The 21,714-nt window shown below is 37.6% G+C and overlaps 1 protein-coding gene across 1 annotated transcript; it reads left to right on the top strand.

The window, feature by feature from the left end:
• The first annotated feature begins 1,496 nt into the window (after positions 1-1,496).
• LOC127455752 (2-hydroxyacyl-CoA lyase 2-like) lies at positions 1,497-21,426 on the top strand. Its single transcript, XM_051723858.1, has 16 exons — positions 1,497-1,654; positions 1,817-1,968; positions 3,075-3,276; positions 3,634-3,761; positions 5,231-5,369; positions 9,154-9,265; positions 9,764-9,863; positions 10,901-10,998; positions 12,905-13,041; positions 13,153-13,287; positions 13,562-13,676; positions 13,852-14,021; positions 14,181-14,251; positions 16,643-16,714; positions 18,954-19,059; positions 20,459-21,426. Exons 2-16 carry the CDS (start codon positions 1,867-1,869, stop codon positions 20,635-20,637), a joined length of 1,866 nt encoding a protein of 621 aa, XP_051579818.1. The 5' UTR covers positions 1,497-1,654; positions 1,817-1,866; the 3' UTR covers positions 20,638-21,426.
• The last annotated feature ends 288 nt before the right edge of the window (positions 21,427-21,714 follow it).

The following is a 21,714-nucleotide window of genomic DNA, read 5'->3' as shown; positions in this document are numbered from 1 at the left end:
AATCCTCGATGTGCGGAAATGACAGCTTTGCAGATTCTTTGCATTCTAGCTGTCAGTTTCTCCAGATACTCAGGTGACATTTCACCCCACACTTGGGTGTGGCTGTCTTATCGGGCACTTCTCACACACCTTACAGTCTTGCTGATCCCACAAAAGCTCAATGGGGTTAAGATCCATAACACTCTTTTCCAATTATCTGTTGTCCAATGTCTGTGTTTCTTTGCCCACTCTAACCTTTTCTTTTTGTTTTTCTGTTTCAAAAGTGGCTTTTTCTTGGCAATTCTTCCCATAAGGCCTGCACCCCTGAGTCTTCTCTTTACTGTTGTACATGAAACTGGTGTTGAGCGGGTAGAATTCAATGAAGCTGTCAGCTGAGGACATGTGAGGCATCTATTTCTCAAACTAGAGACTCTGATGTACTTATCCTCTTGTTTAGTTGTACATCTGGCCTTCCACATCTCTTTCTGTCCTTGTTAGAGCCAGTTGTCCTTTGTCTTTGAAGACTGTAGTGTACACCTTTGTATGATATCTTCAGTTTTTGGCATTTTCAAGCATTGTATAGCCTTCATTCCTCAAAACAATGATTGACTGACGAGTTTCTAGAGAAAGCTGTTACTTTTTTGCCATTTTTGACCTAATATTGACCTTAAGACATGCCAGTCTATTGCATACTGTGCCAACTCAAAAACAAAGACAATGTTAAGCTTCATTTTTCAAAACAAATAGCTTTCAGCTGTGTTTGATATAATGGCAAGTGATTTTCTAGTACAAATGATCAATTTAGCATGATTACTCAAGGATAAGGTGTTGGAGTGATGGCTGCTGGAAATGGGGCCTGTCTAGATTTGATCAAAAATGACTTTTTTCAAATAGTGATGGTGCTGTTTGTTACATCACTTATGTCCTGACTGTTCTTTGTGATCAGTTGAATGCCATTTTGGTGAATTAAAGTACCAATTTCCTTCTGAAACTGCAAAATTTGTACATTATTCCAAACTTTTGGCCACCAGTGAATATATACATTAAATATTTATAAATATATTTGAAATCAAATACATGACATAAAAATGAACCATACATTAGATATAAAATAATAATAATAATAATAATAATAATAATAATAATAATAATAAATAAATAAATAAATAAATAAATAAATAAATAAAATACATGTCAATTTTGACCAGGAAAGAACTTATTGTATTAATTTTGTAATGTCGTACTCTTTTAATTATTTATTATTCTAACGGCATTTTAATGGATTTAACAAGTGAAACATTTCTAACAACGAATCGCTAAATCAAGGTATAATTTTGTAACATTTCTGTTTATGCCTGTAATCTCGCTAAAAGGATAAAAGTTGGGTTTTCTGGTGCACACGTAGAGACGTATCAGCCTTCCAATGGTGAACTGCGCTGTCAATCATGTTACAGCGCAAGCTGCTATTCTCTAAATGAAACAAAAGAAAAAAGCGTTGAATGGACCCAATGAGAGTTACGCAAGTAGCGGAACGGCCGGTCCCCTATCTGCGCATTTGTCTTGCACTCGGTCCAGCATATACGAGATATCCAGCGCTTTCAGTTACTTACAGCAGAAGGGCATTCATCGGCCTTTCAGCACTGACTGCAGAGGGGGAGAAAGAAGAAGCTGGCAGGTACAATGTAGTTTGACCTTAACCTAACCGTGCTAATGACCGCCAAGCGACACGAAAAGATCACATTATTTATCCAGTACCTGCTCGAGAAAGTAAATTATGAAGCCCTCGTCATTGTAGGGGCTTTGGTTATTTATTTGTTTTCCTGTTTTTGCTGGACAGGTCTGTAACAGGTCAGGTGGACATTAGTTCGTAGCCCTCCCACGCAAGAGATGGACATTGTTGTGGTTTTGTGCTGCTCTCTGGGTGCTGCTGTCGGGGGTTTCTTCTTTGCAGTTTATAAGCTTGGTTTACTGTATCAGCTATTTCATAAGGTACGTAACATTGTAACCAAACCATGCATTATAATCTGCAACCTTTTTGATAACACAGTTTGCAGTTTGACACCTTGAACCTGAAACTTATTTAAACCTGTCATGCAAGCAAAAGACTGGAATGCAGTATTTTTCCCCTGTTTGGCTTGTTTGGCAGAATTCCTTGAACCAGGACACAGTAAAATCATACTGTCAGGCGGACGTGCCCCTGGTTTCATCATTATTTTCATGCTTTTTAATGGTTGAGCCTGACACCCAGTGTTCCCACTGTCATGGAAAACTTGGAAATATCAGGGAATTTTTAAATAGTGTTTTCCAGGCCTGGAAAAGTCATGGGAAGTAATGAAAAAACAGGGACATTTTTTATAATGATTATAATTTAGTTTTGGAATAAAACTAAATCAGGAGATCAGGAGTTACAGAAATAGTTTTACAAACAATCATGCCACGGTCGAAATATCTGAGATCAAGTTTTTCCCCCATTCTGATGGTTGTTGTGAACATTAACTGAAGCTCCTGACCCGTATCTGAATGATTTTATGCATTGCACTGCTGCCACATTGGCTGATTAGATAATTGCATGAATAAGAAGGTGTACGGATGTTCCTAATAAAGTAATAAGTGATTGTAAGTTAAAGGAATAGTTCACCCAAAAATGAACATTCTCTCATTTACCTTATGCCATCCCAGATGTGTATGACTATCTTTCTTCTGCAAAACACAAAATAAGATTTTTAGAAGAATATATCAGCTCTGTATGTCCATAAAAAAGTCATACACATCTGGGATGGCATGAGAGTGAGTAAATGATGAGAGCATTTACATTTTTGGGTGTAATATTCCTTTAACAAAGCCCATTTATTTTACTATTCAAGGTGTGCTTGATAACTTGGTTAGTTGCATTGTTTTTCCCTGGTGTTTGCCACCGTATCACAACAGATCTGAGACCCTTTCTTGGATTGTTCCGAACCACTAGCTTAAAGGCTTTTAGACCACATCTCATTTCAGAGTCAGCATCCTACAGCAATGTGTAGCTAAATTTTGAAGCAATTAAGATGCATTTTGCAAATTCAGCGTAGAGTAATGCCAGTGTCCACCATTCTCAGACAGAGAGAAAGAATCCTCGGCATGGAGGGGAGAGTGTGGCGGAGGTTCTGCGGGCTCATGGGGTCAAGTTCGTCTTCACATTGGTGGGAGGACACATCTCGCCCATTCTGGTGGCCTGTGAGAAACTGGGAATTCGCATTGTTGACACCCGCCACGAGGCCACAGCTGTGTTTGCAGCCGATGCTGTGGCAAGACTTTCTGGTAAGACTGAATCGTAAATGGAAAACGTTATTTTTTACATGGAGCATCCATATATTATAAGTGAATGGGAATGGGTCAGTGAAGTTGGGTCATAAGACACTTTTGATATCATGAAGTCATATGAGTTTACTTCTTTTGGCTATACTTTTAAAACTGTGTGTATTTTAATGTTAATGTCTGACCCCGTTAACTTCCATTGTAAGTACCTTACTGTAACTGATTGTTATTTTTTTTTTTTTTTTATAAATGAGGGATGACTCAATTTAATTGTTGATTGGGCTTGAAATGAACCAGAAACATTCTTTAAACATTAGAAGCAGTAGAGGAGGCTGATAATCTTCTGTTTTGCTGATTTAGGCACAGTCGGTGTGGCCGCAGTAACAGCAGGACCAGGACTGACTAACACAGTGACTGCAGTGAAAAACGCTCAGATGGCTGAATCACCACTGCTTCTTATTGGTGGTGCAGCCGCTACTCTACTGCAGGTCAGGAAATACCCTTTAGACTTTTACACTTTAAATGTGTCACTTACACATGCACTTTATGTGCATGTCACCTGCAGGTTTGCTCTCCACTCACATTGGCTTGCTTGAATTCCACCATTATCTTGTGCAAACACTAGATTTTATGACTCTGCAGTAATTCTTACAGAACTAAGCATGAAGCTGAGAATTTTATTATAAAATCATTTTGAAATTAATTTATAAAAGTTCAAAAAACATTTATATAATGTATACACAAGTGTTTCTTTAAGTGCCCATCCAAATCAAATTGTTTTGAGCATTTATAACTCATTATAAATATGAAATTCTTATGATTGAGTATGATCTTTCAACCTCATCACTGCAAACTTTCTTTCATTTTTTTAAACGCAAAACAGTATCTTTTAAAAAAAAATTTTTATCCCTTTTTCTCCCAATTTGGAATGCCCAATTCCCACTACTTAGTAGGTCCTCATGGTGGCGCAGTTACTCACCTCAATCCGGGTGGCGGAGGACAAGTCTCAGTTGCCTCCGCTTCTGAGACCGTTAATCCGCAAATCTTATCACGTGGCTCGCTGTGCATGACTCCCCGGAGACTCACTGCATGTGGAGGCTCATGCTACTCTCCGTGATCCACGCACAACTTACCACATGCCCCATTGAGAGCGAGAACCACTAATCATGAACACGAGGAGGTTACCCCATGTGACTCTACCCTCCCTAGCAACCGGGCCAATTTGGTTGCTTAGGAGACCTGGCTGGAGTCACTCAGCACACCCTGGATTCGAACTCACGACTCCAGGGGTGGTAGTCGACGTCAATACTCGCTGAGCTACCCAGGCCCCCTGCAAAACAGTATCTTAATGGTTTTAAATCCAATCAAGAATTTACCAAAAAATATTTAGCATTATCCACAAAATTCAGGGATGTAAAAGTTTTAAGGTGCAATCAGCAATTTATTCCTCATTAAAAAAAAATAATTTCAGTAACCGTCCTGTTATTTGACACTTTTACTCATTGATTAAAGTAATCATGGCTGATTGTGAATATTAAATTTCTACAATGACATCTGAAACTGAAAACTATTGATTTTAAATGATGCTGCATCCAAGTCACTATGTGTCAGTGTAAGTCCAAGATAACACAGAGACAAAAGTTACTGAGTGCACCTTTAAGAATCAGTCACTGAGAAAATAATATTGATCGACTGATATTCTGAATATTGCGGGGGAAATGTCCCCCCTTAAAGTCTATGGTGGTTATGGCCCTGGTATTTTTTTATTCCTAAACAAAAGAAAACATTGAATTTTTCATATGATATAATCAGAATTTCCAGTTCAATCTCAGTTCAGTCAGTTTTGTCAAATGTTGTATTGTAAGACATCAAATTCAATGTTTTCAAAATGCATTTTCCAACAAAAAAATTGTGCCATTGTCTGTAGTATTATCTTTGACTGTTTTTGTTTTTGCAGGGTAGAGGTGCCTTACAGGATATTGACCAAATGTCACTCTTCAAGCCCCTCTGCAATTTCTGTGCTTCTGTGAGGAATGTGAGAGAAATTGTTCCCACTGTAAGAAAAGCTTTGGCCATCGCACAATCTGGCACACCAGGTAATGATTTGCTACAGCACAGTTCAACAGTATTTTTTGTTGCGTTAAAAGAATGTTTTATCTGTCATTTTTAGACTTGTTTCAAGAGCTAAGTCCCCAAAAGTTAAATGCATGCCAAAAGCCTTATTTTATGTAAAGGGGTCACGAAATGCTCTTTTTCTTAATAGTTTTATTATCTTCTCTGATGTCCACTGATAATGTTAGTAAAGTATTTTTATTTTTTTTTATTTTTTTTTGCATTTAAACAGTCATAATTTAGTAAATATAGCTGCAAGCGGCAATCATCGGGGTCAAGCACGTATGGCCTGGACATGGCCAAAATAATTAAATTGGACACAGCAGATCCTGTGGATGCTGTGAACACAGCTGTTATGTGCAAAATTTCTTCCAAAATATTTTTTTTACCACAGTTGCAAAATTAGAATCACAATAGAAGATGAAGAAGAATAGATTTTGGATTGCTGAACAGCGGCACATTAAAAGAGCAAAAAGCAAAGTCAAAGAGGATTTTTAGCCTTGGCGCTCCATCTAGTGGACAAAATTGGTAATACACCCTTGATTTACCATGCATAAATTAGATTTGGGAATGTTGGACTTGAGAAACTTAAACTTAACTTGAGAAAAACTTAAACAGATTTTATAGGGCTCTTCATTTGTTGGATAGCTGCTGCTGTTTTTACTAAGTCAGAGAGTGCTGTTGACAAGAGGAAGTTGGTTAAATTTAGCACATGTCCTGAGACTATCCTGGTGTGTATATGTTTTAAGTTTTGTCATGTTTGGCTACACAAATAAAGGCATAGTAGTAGTTACAGTTCAAACCCAAAGAATGAATTGGCATATATCTTCTTAACGATTTGACATATCAAAAATCCAAAAACAATGTTTTATCAGGAAAGTCCCTAGATAATACATACAAATATTCGAGCCAATCAGACAATAGTAGGTTTTTCAGAAAATTAAAAATGGCAGAAATATTTCGGGGTGGAAATAAAATCGGAGATATAAGTTTTGTTTGTCTTGACTCAAGGAATCAGAGGAAATATTTTGATTCTAGTCCTTAGAGATAAGAAGTTATTAGCAGAAATGCAAATTAGCTCATTATAGCGCCACTTTGTGGACAATTTTCACCAAATTTGGGATATTCCCTAATTTTTGTGACCTTTAAGTACACCGTAAATTTCGTAATGATCGGCCATTCGCAACGCATTTTATTAGCTGCTGAAATTTGATTGGCTGCTGGTGGCCATTTTTGTTAATTTGTCAAATCATTTTTGTAAAGATATGTTTGCATCACGTGACCCAAAGATGATGCATGCCAATTTTCACATTTTTCACTCAAACAGTTGGGGAGTTATAAGGAATTTTAAGCTGTAGTGCCCCCTATTGGGGAAATTGGAAGAAACTTTGCATGCTTCCTCACAATGTTCTAATGCCAAAGTATTCCAAGTTTCATGAAGTTTGGACTTTGCGTTCAGAAGATATAGGCCGTTGTGTAAATTTGGGCCACGCACAATGAATTAATTAGCTTATATCTTCGAAACAATTTGGCAAATCAAAAATCAGTAAAAAAAAAAAAAAAATTTGTCAGGATGGTCCCTAGATGATACATGTCAAATTTCGAACAAATTGGATAAACGGCCTGGGAGGAGTTTGCAAAAGTATGTATTTCAGAAAAAATTGTGGAACATTTTTATTGATGGAAATAAAATCGGATATATATGTTTTGTTCGTCTTAAACCAAGGACTCAGAGGAAAAAATAATTTTGATTCTAACACACATCCAATACATTGCATCCGAATATATTAAACTGTTCATCTTAAGCACAACAGTTAACACTCACACCCTGTCTACACCGGACGCGAGAGTCGCGTTGCATCAAAAGCAATAGAACCCATTATAATCAATGATGCTGTCTACCAAGGAAGCATCCATTGCGGCTTGTTCCATTTCATTTTGCGCTGCATGCGCTGGCGCTACTACTGCTAACAACACAAATAAATGGTTTAGAAAGTTTCTGTCGACGCGCCCGGTGTAGACAGCCTCAAGCTGTTTCGTCACGTCTCGTCAACAGACATGCCCGGTGTAAACAGAATGTCAGCACCATAAACTATCACTCAGTCATGACATAAGAAATATTCATGAATGAAACTGTTTACTCACTGTTGTTGCGATCGCATCCAAGTGTTTTAACAGCCTCATCCTTCAGTAACAGTTCCTTTGCAAACTTGAATTGTATTATGACTGGTATGAGCCGAATATACAATCCACTCTAAAATACGCTGAAGACACATCCACATCCATTTTCCAGTATCATTACTTCATGTTTTCATACACCAACAACTAAAAATAGTACAGATGAGCAAAAGAATGCATCCATGACGCTTATGTAGAGTTGTAACTTGACACTGCGTCTTTTAAAAGTGACCCGAGATATGTATCAAGCGGTCAAAGACATCTGTCTGTCCATGTTTATGTAGAAAAACATTTAAGTCCAGTGCATTAAGATGGCCTGTGTTAGTCCATTTAGGATAAATCTATCATGACAGGCCCATGTCTCTGCTCTTCACATGTGTGACTGACTCTGAGCACCAGTGGGCGGGGCCAAGGGTGCAATGATGGAAAAATAGGCGTTGCATTTGCAGATGTATTTGGTCCTTGTGATGTCACAAGTTCCACGAATTCCAAACGAGCTGTTTTTGTAGCTTGGTTTAAATAAATGCTCCTTTTCTATTAAGGAGGAAGTTTTCAGTTCTGAAACTTACATTATGTTTTTATACTACAATGACCTCTTATATGTCAAAAGATCGAGGAGAATTTGATTCCTCATGTCATTACCCCTTTAAAGGAATAGTTCACCCGAAAATTCTGGTCTTAGTTTACTCATCCTCATGTTGTTCCAAACCCACATGACTTGCTTCTTCTGTGAAACACAGAAAAAGATACATTTTTGACAGAATGTTTGGGACTGATAGCCTCAATCACCATCAACTTTCATTGCATCTTATTTCCATACAATGAAAGTGAATAGTGATTGAGGCTAAAACCCAAAGTATACTTCGGTTTTGATGTGAACACTTAGCATCTGCGTACAGTCGAACGCTAACCATTTGACTGCACGCATACAGAGGCGGTTGGCGTGTGCCTGCTACGACTGCTATGAGATACTGGACTATTTCGCTTCATGAGTTTAGACCCATAAAATGTCTGTATATTCCTTCAGACTCAAGTTATACAAATGCAGATATCTCCAGATCTCTTCACACACATGCTCTTGAAGTGCACATACAGTATAATGTTGTTGTTTCCACCGTCATCTCCTGGTTTTTAGCAGCAATTATATCTTCTTCTATTGCTTCTACATGAAAGCAATGGCTCAGTTGTGAGTGTTGCCACCTTGTGGACCCACTAATTAGTGCAGATAATTCCAGACGCATGCACATTCTGCACGTTCAGAGTATGCGCTGTGAAAAAAATCATGCCGCATGCATTCAGTGCTCGAACACTCTGCTGATGACGAAATTTGCATCACACGTCCTGTACGCAGATGCCTAGGGTTCCCGTCTGACCGAAGTATACTTTGGGCTTAACATTCTGCTTAACGTTTCCTTTTGTGTTCCACGGAAGAAAGAAAGTCATACAGGTTTGCAGTAACATGAGTGAGTAAATGATCACAGTATTTTTATTTTGGAGGGAACAAACTCTTAAATTATATGTTGATAAATACTGTTATAATACTGTATCAAAATGTGTGTAATTATTTCTAATGCTCTGCTTACTTCACAGGCCCTGTGTTTATTGAGTTTCCCATAGACACGCTCTACCCTTACCATGTGGTGGAAAAAGAGTTTGCCCCTAAAAACGCTCCCAAAGGGCTGATGGGGAAAATCATTGCATGGTATAAACAATTCTCAGTATTTGTGTACGCTATTATTCTAACACTTCATCTCCTTATTAAAAGAGAAATAATCACAAGCACTTTTTTCAGTAATTTAATGTAGCACTGGACAATATTACAGTCATCTTAGACTTAAAGTATTACACCTTGCGAAGGCAAAAGCTTTCAGTGACCGATGCCATTGTAGAAATGTGTTATTCACAGTCAGAAAAGAATTATTTAAAGAGCAAAAGTGTCAGATAAGAGGGGGGTTACCAGATAAAGTGAGTCATGTGATCTCAACATGGCGACCTCCATGCGGGGACCCTCTCCATGTAAAATATAACAGGTTTTATTAGACCACTGATTTAAACATCATTTTAAACATTGTATAAAGGTTTTATTCATTTATTTAGTTGTTAAACGTATGTAATTATGAAAGTAATTACTGAGTGCACTTGTTACAACTTTCCTTATTGTGACTTAAAATCATTTAAAATATTTTTTTGGTCCTAACAGGTATCTTCATAATCATTTAACTAACTTGTTTGCTGGAGCTTGGGAAACCCGTGATTTGTCCCCACTTCCTGTTCACATCCCTCAGGCCACAGATGATGAGGTGAAACTTCTAAAAATAAAAAATAAACTGTTATGGGCAGTTTTCTGTATTGAAAAGTATTAATGTGTAATCACGATTAATACATATGCAGCAATTTGTGTGAATGACACTCATAGTGGAATATACTGAATTTGCATATCTATTTAATGACACTGGGCAGAGGTGCATTTCTGCAACAGTGATCTTTACTCATCTTTCTCACAAAAAAAAAAAAAAAACCCTTAACTAAATCGAAATCTCTCAAACTGTATCGAAACGAACGAGAAATGCAAAGACAGAAATGCAAGTCTGCAATTTTCCGTTCAATTATTTTTTAATTATAAAACCACTTTCCCGACACTTGATATCACATCAGATTGAAAATAAAATAAAAATGCGTTAACTGGGGACCTGGGTAGGTCAGCGAGTAAAGACGCTGACTATCACCCCTGGTGTCGCGAGTTCGAATCCAGGGTGCGCTGAGTGACTCCAGTCAGGTCTCCTAAGCATCCAAATTGGCCCAGCTGTTAGAGAGGGTAGAGTCACATGGAGTAACCTCCTCGTGGTCACTATAATGTGTGGTTCTCACTCTTGGTGGGGCACGTGGTGAGTTGTGTGTGGATGCCGTGGAGAATAGCGTGAAGCCTCCACACGCGCTATGTCTCTGCAGTAATACGCTCAACAAGCCACGTGATAAGATGCGCGGATTGACGGTCTTAGACCGGGAGGCAACTGAGATTCATCCTCCGCCACCCGGATTGAGGCGAGTCACTACGCCACCACGAGGACTTAGAGTGCATTGGGAATTGGGCATTCCAAATTGGGGAGAAAAGGGGAGGAAAAAAAAATATTTAACTGCATAAAAAATTTACAGCATTAAGCATATTTAATTAATTGCATGAATTAACATGTTTACTTTAACAGATCTAAAACTTATAGAAACAATCTGATAATAATACAAAATTCATGGTCACAGCTGTTTATTCTGTGAGAAAAATAAAAAAGATTACATTGCACGTCTTGAAGTAAATAATTCCTAACTGTTGTACTCTTCCCAGATCCAAAGGTGTGTGGAACTGATAAGCAGAGCCAAGAAACCTGTCATACTGTTAGGCAGCCAGGCAACCTTACCCCCTACACCTGTGGATGATATCAGGTCATTTTCAGCTGTTCTTTCTTGTCTTATTGTGTAGCAGACTTTTTAGATAGTTCATGGAGCAATTAATGATCACATTTTTTGAGGTTTGAACCTATGACCTTTGGGTCACCAGTCCTGAACTTTTACCACTACAACACCATCCCTAAATTAAACAAGTAATATTGACATACTAATTTAAACCTTTACAGGAATACATACATCACCAGTCAAAAGTTTGGACACACCTATTCATTCTTTATTATTACTATTTTCCACATTTAAGAATAATAATAGGAAAATCATCAAAAATATGAAGTGACGCAAATGGAAGCGTGGGGCCAACAAATCAAAAGCATCTTATATTTTAGCTTCTTCAAAGTAGCCACCATTTACTTAGATTGCAGCGCTGTACACTGTAAAATGTAATTAGTTGACCTTTGATTATCTAAACGGGTCATGAAATGCTATTTAAAAAAATTCTAATTTTATTATCACTGATAATGTTATTAAAGTTTATTTACACCAAAACTAATTTAGTAATATACAATCATTTTCCACCCTGTCTCTGGCTCTCAATCTGAAACGCTTGATTTTAGCCTAAGCGCCTCCTTGAAACTTCCACGTAAACGCCCACTGTTATGATTGGCTAACATCAGGCAGCCACTCAATTTCAGCCATATTTGAAACTTAATCGGAAGAGAATGAACAACCCCACAATATTATAAAACTAAACTTCAGGGTTTACACATAACACATCCAACACATTGCATCCGAATATATTAAACTGTTCATCTCAAGCAAAACAATTTACACTCAGCACGATAAACTATCAAGCAGTCAGGACATTTGAAATATTAATTAATTGGACATTTTGAAGTGTTTTTAACTGTGCCCTCCTTCAAAAACAGTTCCTTTGCAAAGCTTGAATCATTTTATGACTCTCACAAGCAATCCACGCAGACATGAGCCGAAAAAAAAAACACATACATAGTCCAAAGCACGATGAAATGACACACACACATATAGTGTAGGCGCACTGAGGCACACGTCGCCGGAAACACGTTGAAACGGTCAAAGACATCCAACTAGTGCATGTGTACATACACCAACAATTAAAAATTGTGCAGATTTGCAAAAGAACATCCATTGCGCATTTGTGCTCAAAACAAAAAGAGGCAGCAGCTGAATGAAAGAGAATTGTTTCTACCTTTCAGAGTTGTACAGAGCGGCGAGATACATGGCAACGGTCAAAGAGTTCATGTTTATATACAAAGTAATAAAAAATAGTCCTGATGGGTCCCCTTTGGTGTTCAGGAATAGTAAGCCACACAAGGCCTGCTCTCTCTAACTATGCGCGCCAGTGGGCGGCACGAACAGACAGATTTCAAAACAAGACCTTTCAGCAGTGTGGTAACTATATAAATGCTCTTTTTAGACTGGGTTTTGAGTTCTAAAAATTACAGTATGTTTTTATAGTACAGTTACCACTTATATGTTGAAATATCAAGGAAAATTTGATTTTCCATTTCATGATCCCTTTAAGGCAATAGGTTTCAATGCTTTTTTTAAGTAAACATACTTGTTACAGTTACTGATGCCATTGTACAAAATGATCGATGTGCAGTCAGCCAAGATGAATTTATTTCATTAGCTGAAGTTTCCAAAAACAGGGGTTACTGAGATAAAGTGAGTAATATTTCTGCTCATATGATCTCAACCCACTCCATGTAAAATAAAACTGCTTTTATATTCAGAGTCTATATCTCATGTAAGTGTACATGATTTGAAAAATATTTTTCTAAAGTACTATTAATTTATTTATGTGTAGCTTTTTGTAATGTGAGCCTCGTTTAATGCCCTCTAACTCATAGTTAAAGCTGTTTTTTTTTTTGTTTTTTGTTTTTTTGTTACATGTCTGTCACAGAAATGCCTTAGAATCGTTAGGGATTCCCTGCTTCCTTGGCGGAATGTCCCGAGGCATGCTGGGAAAGAACAGTCCACTGCACATCAGACAGAACAGGAGAGATGCCTTGAAAGATGCTGACCTTGTGCTGCTGGCAGGTGGGAAATGGTGCCACCTACTGTACAGGTGTACTTATACTTTCTTGAGTGCTGAGAACAAGATAAGCTATTTTTCCTGTTTGCCATTAAATTCTTTGTTTTGGTTGATAGGCACTGTGTGCGACTTCAGACTGAGTTATGGACGGGTACTGAACAGACGGAGTAAAATTATTGCAGTCAACAGAGACAAAAGTCAGCTATTGAAGAACTCAGACATGTTCTGGAAACCAACAGTGGCCATTCAGGGTGAAGAACTACATTTCCTTTCCTTTTACAATGCAAAAAAAACAAAAAAACATAGATGTAGCATTTTGACATGTTACACTGCTACTTGTTGGAAACAGTAGCTTGTTACTGGAAAAGATTCACTGTTCTGAAAACAGCTGAACTACTGTCTTGCTTCTCAAAAATCTAGTTAAGTTAGTTGTGTTGCAACTTACAATATACAGTAGTTAGTTACTCCCAAAAACTGTATATTAACATATCCTGTTATTAAGGTTTTCTTTCCCGACTGTTTCAGGCGATGCTGGCTCTTTCCTCTTGCGTCTCTCAAAATCCCTAAAGGGCCACAAGTGCCCAGAGGAATGGCCTCAGAGCCTAAAGGAGGGAGATCACATCAAAGAAAAAACGAACAGGTAATCTTATCCCAACAGTTGTATTGCTGCTTGTATACTTGAATGTCTCTGGGAATTTACTACAAATGTTTAGTGAATTCGCCACCGAATGCTTTTTTTAAACCTACGCAACTCAGACCTATGATTTCATCCACGGTTTTTATATTTGATATTGCTTCCTTTTTGTTTATATCAGAGCAAAAGCAGTTGAGAAGACCGAGAGGCATCTGAACCCTCTGAATGTTTTGCACCGGGTGGATGAGCTTTTGGCTGATGACAGTATCATAGTGGCTGATGGGGGGGATTTTGTTGGCAGTGCTGCATACATCATGAGGCCGCGGGGCCCACTGCGCTGGCTGGACCCAGGTTAGAGGCAGGGTCTTCATACAAAATCCCAATTAGCAGTTACAATAATGTCTCTAAGCAACATTATTGAACAAAACCTGTGTAGCATCTGTTTTGTCAAGCCCTGACAAATCCACTCATAGTGTTTGTGTTTAACTTTTTAACCCTGTTTTGCACCAGGGGCTTTTGGGACTCTGGGTGTGGGAGGAGGGTTTGCACTGGGTGCAAAGCTTTGTCGACCTGACTCCGAGGTAAGACCTTAAAGTCAATATGACCTGTTTACTTTCTCAATATACATTTGAAGTCAGAAGTGTACATACACTTAGGTTGAAGTCATTAAAACTAATTTTTTAACCACTCCACCGATTTCATTTTAGCAAACTATAGTTTTAGCAAGTCATTTAGGACATCTACTTTGTGCATGACACAAGTAATTTTTCCAACAATTGTTTACAGACAGATTGTTTCACTTTTAATTGACTATATCACAATTCCAGTGGGTCAGAAGTTTACATACACTAATTTAACTATGCCTTTAAGCAGCTTGGAAAATTCCAGAAAATGATATCAAGCCTTTAAGTAATTAGCCAACTAGCTTTTGATAGGCTAATTGGAGTCAATTGGAGGTGTACCTGTTGATGTATTTTAAGGTCTACCTTAAACTCAGTGCCTCTTTTCTTGACATCATGGGAAAATCAAATGAAATCAGCCAATACCTCAGAAAAAAAATTATGGACCTCCACAAGTCTGGTTCATCCTTGGGAGCAATTTCCAAACACCTTAAGGTACCACGTTCATCTGTACAAACAGTAGTACGCAAGTATAAACACCATGGGACCACGCAGCCATCATACCGCTCTGGATGGACATGCATTCTGTCTCCTAGAGATGAACGTAGTTTGGTGCATAAATTGCAAATCAATCCCAGAACAACAGCAAAGGACCTTGTGAAGATGCTGAAGGAAACAGGTAGACAAGTATGTATATCCACAGTAAAACGAGTCCTATATTGAAATAAACTGAAAGGCTGCTCAGCAAGGAAGAAGCCACTGCTCTAAAACTGCCATAAAAAAGCCAGACTACAGTTTACAAGTGCACATGTGGACAAAGATCTTACTTTTTGGAGAAGTGTCCTTTGGTCTGATGAAACTGTTTGGCCATAATGACCATCGTTATGTTTGGAGGAAAAAGGGTGAGGCTTGCAAGCCGAAGAACACCATCCCAACCGTGAAGCATGTGGGTGGCAGCATCATGTTGTGGGGGTGCTTTGCTGCAGGAGGGACTGGTGCATTTCACTAAATAGATGGCATCATGACGAAGGAAAATTATGTGGATATATTGAAGCAACATCTCAAGACATCAGCCAGGAAGTTAAAGCTCGGTCGCAAATGGGTCTTCCAAATGGACAATAACCCCAAGCATACCTCCAAAGTTGTGACAAAATGGCTTAAGGACAACAAACTCAAGGTATTGGAGTGGCCATCAGAAAGCCATGACCTCAATCTGATAGAAAATTTGTGGGCAGAACTGAAAAAGCGTGTGCGAGCAAGGAGGCCTACAAACCTGACTCAGTTACACCAGTTCTGTCTGGAGGAATGGGCCAAAAGTCCAGCAACTTATTGTGAGAAGCTTGTGGAAGGCTACCCAAAACGTTTGAACCAAGTTAAACAATTTAAAGGCAATGCTACCAAATACTATCAAAGTGTTTGTAAACTTCTGACCCACTGGGAATGTGATGAAAGAAATAAAAGCTGAAATAAATAATTCTCTCTACGATTATTCTGACATTTCACATTCTTAAAATAGTGATCCTAACTGACCTAAGACAGGGAATGTTTTCTATTATTAAATGTCAGGAGTTTAAATGTATTTGGCTAAGGTGTATGTAAACTTCTGACTTCAACTGTACATTCCTGGTGTTACTGTGCATGATTTATCACAGCACATTAATCCAAAGAAAAAAAAGGTTGTCTTTGTTATCTTTTATCCAAATGTAATACTCAACCTCTGAAACAAATTTCCATTTTGGATGACGTAACCTAGGTTGTGCAGATTATTGGTTAATGTTTACCAATTATAGCCAAAAAGCTATTCGTTTTTTTGTAGGTAATGCACCCTTTCTGAAATCTTGTAAAAATTTAACACAGTAATTTACCGCTGGTTAATGGCAATAATAGCAAATAAAGGTAGATTTGAAGAAGAAGTTTTAGGGATATATGGATTCACTGAGATGCTTTTGAGGTTGAACTTGACCTTCAGGCTTGACATGCCAGTAAAAAGCCTCCTAACAAGGGGGTGCCCAACTCACATTCAGATCTGGCTGCATTCTGGGTTAGAATTACTTTTCACAATCCAATGAATTCCTGATGGAAAACACAAGTCCCGTCCTACATTTTATTTATTTATTTATTTTTTCCCACATGGAATATCCTGTTTCACTCAGAAATGTGACACATTACAGAAGTAAAATGGGTTGCCAATTACTTTTACTGCCTTATAGCTGTTTAACTCTGTTACAGTATGTCAGTATTTATTGCTCTCTCTCTCTTTGACCAGATACCCTGTGTAATATGACCATGGTGGCATTTGTCACAAAGAATTCAAGAACTCTTTCTGTAGGGCTTACAAAGTCTTGATTACAGGTGTGGATCGTTTATGGCGATGGTTCCCTTGGATACAGTGTGGCTGAATTTGATACCTTCACTCGCCATAAGGTAGAAACAACAACTTGCATAACACCCCCTCCTCTTATAGATCTGCTCATGTCAGTATGGTTACATTTGATGAATTAAGGCTTTTAACAGCATAAAGTTCATTAGAATGGAATTTTTATTCATTTGAATTAAAATATCTTTAAATTTGTTACAGCTAAAGCTCAGTCGATAGCATTTGTGACAGTGTTGATAACAACAAAAATTTATTTCGACTCGTTCGTCCTTTTCTATAAAAAAAGCACAAATTGGGGGCCTGGGTAGCTCAGCGAGTATTGACGCTGACTACCACCCCTGGAGTTGTGAGTTCGAATCCAGGGTGTGCTGAGTGACTCCAGCCAGGTCTCCTAAGCAACCAAATTGTCCTGGTTGCTAGGGAGGGTAGTCATATGTGGTAACCTCCTCATGGTCGCTATAAAGTGTGGTTCTCACTCTCAGTGGGGTGCGTGGTGAGTTGTGTGTGGATGCCGCGGAGAATAGCGTGGACCTCCACACGCACTAGGTCTCCGCGATAACGCGCTCAACAAGCCACGTGATCAGATGCACGGGTTGACGGTCTCAGACGCGGAGGCAACTGAGATTTGTCCTCCGCCACCCGGATTGAGGCGAGTCACTACACTACCACAAGGACTTCGAGCGCATTGGGAATTGGGCATTCCAAATTGGGGAGAAAAGGGGAGAAAGAAAAAAAAAGCACAAATCCAGGTCACAGTGGGCCAATTTTTGGAGGGTTTAAAGGCAGAAATATGAAGCTTATTATTTTATAAAAGCATTTACATTAAATCTTCTGTTATAACTCGTGTATTAATGGAGCTGTAAAGTTGTCTACATTTTAGGGTTTAGTATGCCGTAATGGCGTCAAGGCAGTGAAGATGTAAAATTGGATATAGCTTTACACAGAAAAGGTTAGTAAGCAATTTTTATCACACTAAAATCATGTTAACACACACATTGTTTAAGTCTTGTGATTATGCTTTTGAAACAGTGAGTTTTTTTAACGTTTACAGATTGGCTCCATTTACTTCCATTGTAAGTGTCTCACTGAAACTGAGATTTTAGAATTTTTATTTTAAAGGAGGGGCAAGTCAAAATTATTTTTGTGGTAATCAACATTATGCCACAAATGTTGTCAATTGAGCTTAACTTGTATTGAGCCGGAATATTCCTTTAAAGGGATAGTTCACCCAGAAATGTAAATTTTCTCATCATTTACTCACCCTCATGCCATCCCAGATGTGTATGACTTTATTTCTTCTGCTGAACACATTAAGATTTTTAGAAGAATATTTCAGCTCTGTTGGTTCATACAATGCAAGTGAATGGGTGCCAAAAAACTGAAGCTCCAAAAATCACATAGGTCAGCATAAAAGTAATCCATAAGACTCCAGTGGTCTTCAGAAGTGATATGATCAGTTTGGGTGAGAAACAGATCAATATTTTAGTACATTTTTGCTATAAATTCTCCTCCCTGCTCAGTCAACCTCTGCTTAACTTTCACATTCTTCTTCTTGTGTTTTTGGTGATTCACATTCTTCATGCATACGGCCCACTACTGGGCAGGGAGAAAAACTTATTGCAAAAATACACTTAAATATTGATCTGTTTCTCAACCACACATTATATCACTTCTGAAGAAATGGATTTAACCACTGGAGACTTATGGATTACTTTTATGCTGCCTTTATGTGCTTTTTGGAGCATCACATTTTTGGTACCCATTCACTTGCATTATATGGACCTACAGAGCTGAGATATTCTTCTAAAAATCTTCGTTTGTGTTTAGCAGAAGAAAGAAAGTCATACACATCTGGGATGGCATGAGGGTGAGTAAATGATGAGAGAATTTTCATTTTTACGTGAACTGTCCCTTGGGATGGTAATATTTAAAACAATTGATTTTAGGTTGTTTATTTATAAATCTAGAAACAATCTATTTTACCTTTATTGATAAATATCCCGATATGTACAAATATGTAAGTAGGGTGAAGCTCCATCAACATTATCGTGACATGTTGTACTCTTGCCCCGGTCCATAGACTTGCACTATAAGTACATAACTGTCAATGCACTTTTGTTTCTTCATATTTGGGTACATACTTGAGTCCAAATGGAAATCGATGCAGTCGATGGAGCTTAACTGTATTTAACCTAGAATATTCCTTTTAAAAAGACCATCAGTGTGATTTTTCTTTATGCTTTTGTCTTGGAAGTTTATAATAACTCCCTTTTCGTCTCATGTCAGACCCCAGTGATTGCTCTGGTGGGAAATGATGCATGTTGGAGTCAGATCTCTAGAGAACAAGTGCCTATGCTCGGGAGCAACGTAGCCTGCGGTCTTTCCTTTACAGGTGAGAGGATTTAGTGTAATCATTTAATTGTTGTCCAGTGCATTTGTTTAGTACAGTATTATAAGATTAAATGCATATGTCAGTAGATTTACATGCTAATGTTTGGAGTTGACAATAAATCTCTGGGGTGGTTTGATCCACCAAAAGTACTCCATCTATGCTGCTCTACAAAGCCAAAACGCAGTGACTATACCCAAAATCGCAAAGACCCAATTGCAGTGCTGGTTAGTAACAGATTACATGTAATCTGGATTACGTAATTAGATTTGAAAAAAAAAAAAAATATCAAGTACCTGTAATTGGATTAAGTTACATTTTAAAATACTTGTAATAGGATTACAGTTACTGTTTATAGATTACATGATTACATATTAACAAGGCAACGGCAGTAAATTGTTAATAATTTATTGATCATTTTCATATCAATACCATCATTGTTTTACCCTGAAGTGCAATAGTCTCACAGATGAACATTTTGAGCATGTGCTCCTTTTACGTTACAACACTAAGATATGCACCTCAGCTAAGGAATAGGTGATGGACTATTACTAAGTAGTAAGGGTTAAAAATAAGTGTGAGTTTTGAGCTGTTAGCTTTGACCTAGCAATGTCTTTGCTGTTGATTTCAGGTTCATTACTGTTTATTCATGTAATGTTTCTATTGTTTTATGCACTTAAAATGAATGATATCTGTTTTTTAAAAATGTATTATTTCGTACTACCTCACCAATGGTGTGCAGCTCACACACCGAACTTAATTACTTCAAAGCATCTAGTGGATGCCATCTCTAAGGGTCCTGCCCGCAGGGTACACAATAGTTCAACTGCAAAATGTGCAGCAATATGAAATATAGCCAGTTGCTCTACTATTGCTGATGATGCAGTGGAGTCCACTGCATGAAACTTGACATAAAACTTGACACAACTGTTCCTTGTGTGACTCGGTGGAACTCTGCTGTTTTGAAATATTTTGATCTTTTAGAATATTCTTGTTGTTCAAAAGATAATATCTTGCACCTCAGCTTTGGAATAGGTGATGGATGAATTATTTAATTCATGTGATGTTTAATGCACCTTTTTAAAATGTATTTTTGTTAGTAATGAAGAATGCAATAGATTTTCTTCTTTGTACTGTTATGTTAAAATGATTATCCTACTCGAATGCATGTGACATAAAATAAAATTAGGTTGAAAGTAATCCAATAGTAATCAGATTAGATTACCCCAAAAATGTAATCTATGAGATTACGTTACTGATTGCATTTTGTCATGTAATTTGTAATCAGTACCTGATTACAATTCACATAATCCGCCCAGCACTGTCCAATTGTGTTCACTCAATTTTGAGAAAATTTGTAGTTACACATGCTGATCATTTGTTTTTTAACTCTTGCTTGCAGATTATCATATTGTAGCCGATGGTTACGGGGGCAAAGGCTACCTAATTGGGCGAGAGGATGAGTCGCAGCTTGATGGTATCATCAAAAAGGCCCAGAAGGAGTGCAGAGAAGGAAAGGCAACTCTGTTAAACGTTCTGATTGGGAAGACCAGCTTCAGAGAGGGTTCAATTTCAGTTTAGAGAGACACTGTGCACCATCTTGTCTAGAAACCCAAAGTCTTTATAATATACTGTAATACACACCCTTTACTACATTTTACAGATTTAGTTGATTTGAAAAGAAATCAAATGAAAGTGGAGTATTAAATTGTTCCAGAACATGTGCAATCTGTGTGACTTGTACTACTTTTCTTCAGGAACCAGGACAGTTTTTTTTATTTTTTTTAGTAAAACTACTCATGTGTCATTTTCATTGAGCTGAAAAGAATCACAGTGCCTTTGTTTTGTCCAGCACTTTGAAAAGGTTTGAAGTATGGAGGTCCTGTAAATATGTATTTCATTTTCAAAGCATACATTATGAATTTATGACTTTAATCATAGTAATAATACAAATGAATTGTGTTGAATTGTTTTAATTATTTGAACTGCTTTATACAATTGTGTTCCTGTTATTACTGAATGTTAAACTTTAAAAACTCCGCCATTTGTTGCAAAACAAAATTGCACTTGCAGTCATTGTGGACACTAGTGTCTCCCTAATTATTGAATCAAAGGGATCTAAGTTTATTTATCAAGAAATGTGAATATTTTAACCAAAGTAATATCTTTAAAAATATTTTAAAACTTTTTCCTGAGTTTTGCTGCAAAATGAGACCTGCATAAACTGTTATGCCTCTTCTCAGGTTTGTGATTGATCACTCCAGCATCACCCATTTAGGTATGGCTACATAATTTATCCAACAAAAAAAAATTATGCAATAAAATGCTTAAAAAGCATTTTTTATTTTAATTTTATTTTGCCTCTTAAAAAGTATCCTTTCCTTTTGTCCAACTTGCTTTTTAAGACATACACCAGCAGGTGGCAAACCCTCCCATCCAAACAGTTCAAATAACGGAAGCATTTGGCATCTCTCATCAGTTAGTACTAGTAAGTACGAACTGCACTTAAAGGGATAGTTCACCCCAAAATAAAAATTCTCACATCATTTACTCACCCTTATGCCATCCCAGATGTATATTTCTATCTTCTGCTGAACACAAACAAAGATTGTTAAAATTATATCTCTGCTCTGTTGTTCCATACAAAGCCAGGGAATG

Source organism: Myxocyprinus asiaticus, chromosome 18 (assembly GCF_019703515.2).
Source record: "Myxocyprinus asiaticus isolate MX2 ecotype Aquarium Trade chromosome 18, UBuf_Myxa_2, whole genome shotgun sequence".
Classification (NCBI taxonomy): Eukaryota; Metazoa; Chordata; class Actinopteri; order Cypriniformes; family Catostomidae; genus Myxocyprinus; species Myxocyprinus asiaticus.
This window is presented reverse-complemented; position numbering and strand designations above follow the sequence as displayed.